This window comes from Mizuhopecten yessoensis, unplaced genomic scaffold (genome assembly GCF_002113885.1).
Source record: "Mizuhopecten yessoensis strain PY_sf001 unplaced genomic scaffold, ASM211388v2 scaffold10829, whole genome shotgun sequence".
NCBI classification, from domain to species: Eukaryota; Metazoa; Mollusca; class Bivalvia; order Pectinida; family Pectinidae; genus Mizuhopecten; species Mizuhopecten yessoensis.
The window spans coordinates 1,551,155-1,557,990 of NW_018408742.1; the positions used below are offsets into that span (position 1 = coordinate 1,551,155).

General features: G+C 32.9%; 1 protein-coding gene across 3 annotated transcripts in view; it reads right to left on the reverse strand.

Moving 5' to 3' along the window:
• Nucleotides 1-6,290, reverse strand: part of LOC110462762 (probable cation-transporting ATPase 13A3) — a 57,431-nt gene extending 51,141 nt beyond the window's left edge. For 2 of the 3 annotated variants that reach the window (XM_021516912.1, XM_021516910.1), the window contains exons 1-2: nucleotides 4,097-4,232; nucleotides 674-759 (exon numbers count right to left, since the gene is read on the reverse strand). In XM_021516912.1, coding sequence (XP_021372587.1) covers nucleotides 674-759; nucleotides 4,097-4,130 — 120 coding nt within the window. In that variant the 5' untranslated portion in view covers nucleotides 4,131-4,232. Of the gene's footprint in view, nucleotides 1-673; nucleotides 760-4,096; nucleotides 4,233-6,138 lie in introns of those variants that run through there. The other variant, XM_021516911.1, reaches the window with a different exon arrangement.
• Between the last annotated feature and the right edge of the window lie 546 nt (nucleotides 6,291-6,836).

The window sequence follows — 6,836 nt, forward strand, 5'->3', positions numbered from 1 at the left end:
TTTTTTAATACAATTGACCCCTGTGACCTTGAATATAATTGAAGGTCATTCATTTGAACAAACTTGGTAGCCCTTCACCCAAGCATGCTACTGGCCAAATATCATCTCCCTGGGCATTTTGGTTATTGAGAAGAAGATGTTTAAAGTTTTTGACATATTTGACCCCTGTGACCTTGAAAATAGGTGAAGGTCATTAATTTTAACAAACTTTGTAGCCCTTTATCCAAGTTTGCTTCTGGCCAAATATCGACACCCTAGGCCTTTCGGTTATTAAGAAGAAGTCGTTTAAAGTAAAATATTGACGCCAGACGCAGGACGCCGGACGCCGGACGCTGCGCCACGGCATAAGCTCACTTGGCACTGCCAAGTGAGCTAAAAATCACAGGTTAGCATTAAATGCATGTGACATCTTACAGTGCTGATCTATTATATGAACATGACACAATATAAAAAAAAGAGATATGTATTAAGATATTTACTTTAGTTACTATTACTAACTGATGCTTCTCATTACAGTCATATATATAACAACCTCAAGTGAGTACAAATCCACTCTACATTTATGTTAGGTCTAATGAAAAACAATTGGGTTAACAGAATATTTTAACTAGGAAATGAGTTGTACACCTCTGACCCCTAGTAATTTCTAATGATGAGATTGTGGAACACTCACCATCTGATCCTCAGTGCCAGGATTGACATATTCCGTGTTAGGGTCCATGACAGGTGGGCCTGTAACATAACTATTTCTCGTCTCACCTGTAAAACAACATCCAAATCATTAGCATATTGTACAATGATTCTACATACAACATTCTACATTTTCAGATCAAGTTTCAGATAAGAATATCTATAGATTAAATGCCAGATAAAAATCTGACTGCCAGTTAAGATGTGCAATGAATTTTATGATAGTATGTATGATGTTTTCCAGTTTAGATGTGTAATGAATATTACAAATATGTCTGATTATGAAAAGATACTTGTAAGACAACCAATAAGTGTTTCTTACCATGTAGCTAGGTATATATATAATCAATGGTGAACACACCTAATTACTGGTCAAAATTTTAATGAGCGCACAGGTCTTCTTGCAAATACATGTTTTTCTGATTTTTTTCTTCAACAATGAATACTGTATGACTTTAAGTTTGTTTATTGACATGAACTAGACATTTAACATAATTCCCTACCAGGTTATATTTTTAACTGAAGATGGTGTCAAAAGACTGAATATATAAAATAGCATCGGAGTGTTAGAACATGTGGACAAGCTTAAGGAGCACATGATCTTTCAGGCAATTTGGTTTTTGTCAAGATTGCAATCATAACCCTGATATCACTAATCTGTGAAATGGAAAACCACCTAGGTAGTTGCAACGGATTTGGTTAATTAACTTTTAATTGTCGTCCCACATACTTTTTTATGTATTAAAACATGTGACATGAAAATAAAATATCTTTATCTATCCATCTATATATATACCACGAGTTTCAGTTTGGTGACAAAGAATGCAAAGTGTCACTGCAAGCCGCAAATGTGAACAAAATGAAAGTCTAAAAATATATCTTATTATTAGTTTAGCTACCCGGGCTGAAATAAGTAAAATAAAAAAGGTCCTTTTATCCACTGAAAAAATGATTTTTTTGTTCATTTCATTAATAAAATTAGTAGCATACTATAGCTATTTGTATGAAATTTGTAAATATATATATTATTTTTGTAATCTCAAATGTGACTGAAATATAGGAAAAAAGTGTTGAAATGACTTTGTATAACATTTTTAGAAATAATTAAACACCTTACCCACTATCCACTCAGTTATAATTTGTAATTATGAGTACTCTAAATACCATTCATATTTTATATCTTATAATAAATTAATCTTATACTTAAAAAGCAGAACCAGGTTCCTACATCTACACTCAGCGCTAAATTGAAATTAAATATTTGAAACTCAAACTAAGAATATTAAAAAGAAAAATTTAATCTGCCTCAGTCTACACGTAATTAGTGATGTTGAAATACATGTTTCAGTAATAATAACAATTTTACTTACTATAAGGCCACACAACATTAGTTTTGTGTTAGAATTATAACACAACATTTATAAATATGAACTGAAATCGGTTTGGAATTGTTAGTGATTTCAGGTGACAAGTATGATAAAATGGGAATATGTATTCTTGAACAAGGTTAACCACCTAGCCCCTTATATATCATGAAATCCTGGATCAGCCACTGAAGATATATTTAGTTACAAAACTTAAAAATAACTGTTTCTTGTTGATGGTAAAAATATGAAGCCTAAAAAATAGGTCAAAATCAGCATCCTCAATATGTATTCAGTAGAGCAACCCTAGATACACAATTGATGCAAGTATAATCAATATATATATATATATTTACATTCTGTATGCTTAGACCCATTGACAAAAATTACATTCATAAATGCATAACACAGGTGTTCATAGAATCTCAGCACGTGGGAACTGATAGTAACCTGATCACACTGCGTAGTAATACACTACAAAAACTACTCACTCGGAACGACCGACCTAGATGCTTAATTCTTACATCTTAAAATATTATTGAACTGTGCTTTGTGAAATATCCACGTATTCACGTGTCCTGTGCTACAAATAAACATTGAATATGGAACTACATTTTGTTGTGTTATTGTTGTTGACGGTTGCTAAGATCTCTCACGATAGTGTCACATTTCCCCGCGAAAAAACACTGTTCTCGCCACTGCGTTGCACCCGTGTATAAGCAGGAACAAACCCTGTTTATTTGTTTTATTCGTTGTTATATCAATCCACTGAAAGGATTCGCCAATGTAAATATAAGGAATGATATTTATTTTTTCAACATTTATGAGGTCATAACAACAATGGGTTTTTGGACATATTTTACATGAATCGCTAACGCGATTCATTCAATATGTTCATAAACCCATTGTTGTTATGACCTCATAAATGTTGAAAAAATAAAAATCATTCCTTAAATAGCACTGATAGTAGGAACAATATATATATATATAGATGAGAGCAATTCTTCTGAACCAGGTGAATGGACGCCGGACACACACACCGATGGACAGCATTTCTATACAGTATATGTATATCCCCTTGTAATATTAAACAAGATACATATATCCCCCACCAACTTGTTGAGAAGGGGATTATTTGTGATATTGAACAAGATACATATATGTATACATTTGTTTCTTATTAATATCATCAGGTACAAAATGTACGTTTCTAGTCTGTCATATTCAGTGTAATCTTGGTTGGTAATTCAAAGGCTCCCCTAATCAACTCATGAACAGAAAGTTTCTATTTCAATTGAAATTTCTTTCAGCAACAATTCATATCAAATCACATGCCTTTAAAAACACACATACTTTTACGTAATTCTTATAGACATAAAATATTTGATCAGGTCAATTTTGATATGTGTATGTTTATGTGTATATAGATACTGCCTACAAATAAAAGTAGGTAAATTCCTATGTTCCCTCCAGATCCCTATAGCTAAGACATCACAGTGTTTGCATGCTTCTATAGTTAAAGTCTCTGCTACTAACTCCATATCACAATAATCTGCACTAAAGCACTCATTAGATTAAACCAAAAAATAGGAAACAAATTCTGCATAAAAATATACTGTATTCGCCATAATTAGCAGTCAATGATTTACAGTACAATGTATTTACACTTTTGACTCATTAACCCCTGAAATTTCTTAATAAACTACTTCAACCTTTGAATCGGAAGAATTCAAATGTGTCTTCAAGCCTGAATGAGTTTAAGCCAAGATAAATTTATGTCTGGTGACAATGCATGGTTTCCAAGAAATGTATGAAACATTCCAAACCAGTTACCTCTGACAGGTAGCCACATTGAAATGATCATAGTGTCCTCCTTTGATACTGATTGACTTATTTAATTACAATAGTTGAAGTTACATGTACACAATTTGTTCTATCATAACTCATAATTTATTATCCTGATATATAAGTGCCCCTATTCAAGCTAGATTTTAAAGCTACCTAGGTGCTTATGACGGCAATATTGTAAATATGGTACATACATGTACAAATATGCTGACAATACTTCTCCAACATGATAAAGGAGTCTAGCTGGAGCCCTTAGACATGCTCTAATATAATTCCTGCGTGGATATGCTTGTATCCTTTGATCTCCACAGGTGATGACCAGTGGTCAGTGTGAATGTGACCCATCCTGGTGCTGACACTGATTATATTACATCCACATGTTGTTCCAATATAGAGTGTTTACTTATATGAAACATTTCCTTCAGTGTAATATAAACAGCTGATAAGAATGTGTGGACCTGTGGATAAGATTAGTAAGGTCATGATCATTGGCTCTAGATCTAGATCAGGCATTGTCCAGTTTTGAAAACAATGCTATCACTCTCCTGCACTGTCTTATCAGAAAGAGATAAACATTGTATAAACAAATGTAAAGTATATGTATGAAATATGATGAATTGCTTAAGCTTTTTCCTGTTATACTAAATAGTATCTCAAAGAGTTTGGTAGACTGATGGTGTTCAATCACTTCACTTGCTCTTAGTTTTGAAATGTGTTAATTCTGATTACATTAAATTAAATTTATTACTTATATAGAAACTGCTATATATATATAGCATACTTGAAAGTTTTTAACTGATGTGTTTTGAATATAAATTGCTGGCTAAGATGTTAGGGCATGATGATGGTTAATACAGAGAACCTTATTGCATTATATATATATACACACAAATATATATCTGGTACAGCTGCAGATTTATATATATGGATTGATTGGTGGAGTGGTTAACACTCCGCAATATATCTCAGGCACACATGCAGACATACACACCTAGGGAGATATTAGCCAGATGGCATAGGACTATAGTAGTTAGCGCTATATCAAATATTGTATATTATTATTATTATTAGTGTAATATCAATGCTCATAGGGATTGGATTTTGAAGTGTATAAAACACAACATAACAATATACATTGTACATACTTTTATATATATAGTACATATGCAGTTTTAACGTATGGAACAGGGATAATCCTTGACGGGGCCATTAACCCCTCAAAACCGAAATTCACCCTTCCATGTCCCAATTTTCTTTTAATTTTACATAGAATGGCCCCTCTGCTTTAAAATTCTAGAATTTGCCCCAGTGGTGGATCCTGCAGGGTTTTTTGGGCTTCAGGAACCCCCCCCCCCCCCCCCACCCTGATAATTTTCTTAAAAATCATGTAGTTTCACCATTTTCCTCAATTTTTCCCCACATGGAAACCCCCCCAGATAGGTCTCTGGATCCGTCACTGTTCCCTGTGCAATATAATGTACCAGAAACAAGCATTGAATTAATAGTATGCTTAAAATTAATCACTGAAAGTCATCTTTAATCAACAGAGGCAATTTACATCCATATTGTTAGGATATAAATTAAAGTGCTCTTAACAAAGTGTCCTAGATTATTACATAATGGATTTACTTCAGATGCTTTAGGTTAAATCTTTCAAAACTGTACTACCAGTCCATTTTACTTCAAATAGCAAGAAATAATTATGTTGTTTTCAATTTTCATTAAATTATAGCAAAGTTACATAAAACAATAAGGTTTATGGTAATGTTGACTACAAATAGCATGTACATTTAGATGTTATTTTTGATTTTTTTTACATCATTATTTTTTAAAAAGAATATTCATATTTAATGTCTTTTGTTATCAACTTAATGATAAAATCTTCTTTTAAAAGCGACTTTGTTTCGTTTTCCTTAAAAAGAAAATCACATGAAAATAAGTCAAGACAGCTATTTCAGATAGGTCAAAAGAGCTATTATAGGTCTTAACATCTATACATATATACCTCAATCGGCAGTGTACTGGACCTGCTAAACTCATGTGTAAACGTAAACACGATTTAAAAATATATATAAACTGGTGATAATATATGATAAAGGCTTCACATAAATGTAAACAAGATATATACTGGTACCTGTCAAATCACTAAAACAGTCTGAAAACATGTAAACAAAATAACGTAACTTCCATTTTTGGCATTATTTCTCACAACCATTAATGAAAATGAAAACCATACCTTTCCTACAGATCATCTTTCTTCAGTTTTGGTATAAATGTATCAAATCAACCCATGCTTCTCAACAAGGAGCTAGAATTAGAAAATATCTATAACGCTAATTCTCTTTGACCACATGTGTGCTTGAGTAGTTCAATGGTAGTCTCGTTCAACCAGACTCTTGTTAACAGAAACAACGGACTTGGGGTGTATTCGCGTATCCGGTTGAAACGGTTGAACCGGTTAAACATGTAAAGAAAACGACAGGTACAGATTTGGACCGAGGCTGACCTCAGCAAAATTTGGTACGTGTAGATTGAGGGGTCCAGATGTATCTGACCGAAACTAAAATGCTGACTATTGCCAATTTGCGTTATTTCTTTCTTAAACAATGTCAAGTCACATGTAATTTTTAAGATACGTTATGTAATTTAGTGGACGCGTGAGAGAAGGGCATAATACTCTTGATACATTGTTTTTTATTCTCCGAAACTGTGCATTTTTAGCTTTGCTTATAGAACGGTCCAAGTGTGTTCGTTTATCGTGGAAAATTACTGCGCCACACGTACCGTTTCAACCGGGATACGCGAATGTAGCCTAATGATAACAATCTAATTCCGTGCAGAAACGAAACAAAACAAAACAAAAGGAACAAAGAGCATTGAGAAATATCTCTTTTTGTTTTCTTTCTTTTTATTTCATTCTTATACCTTCTTTAA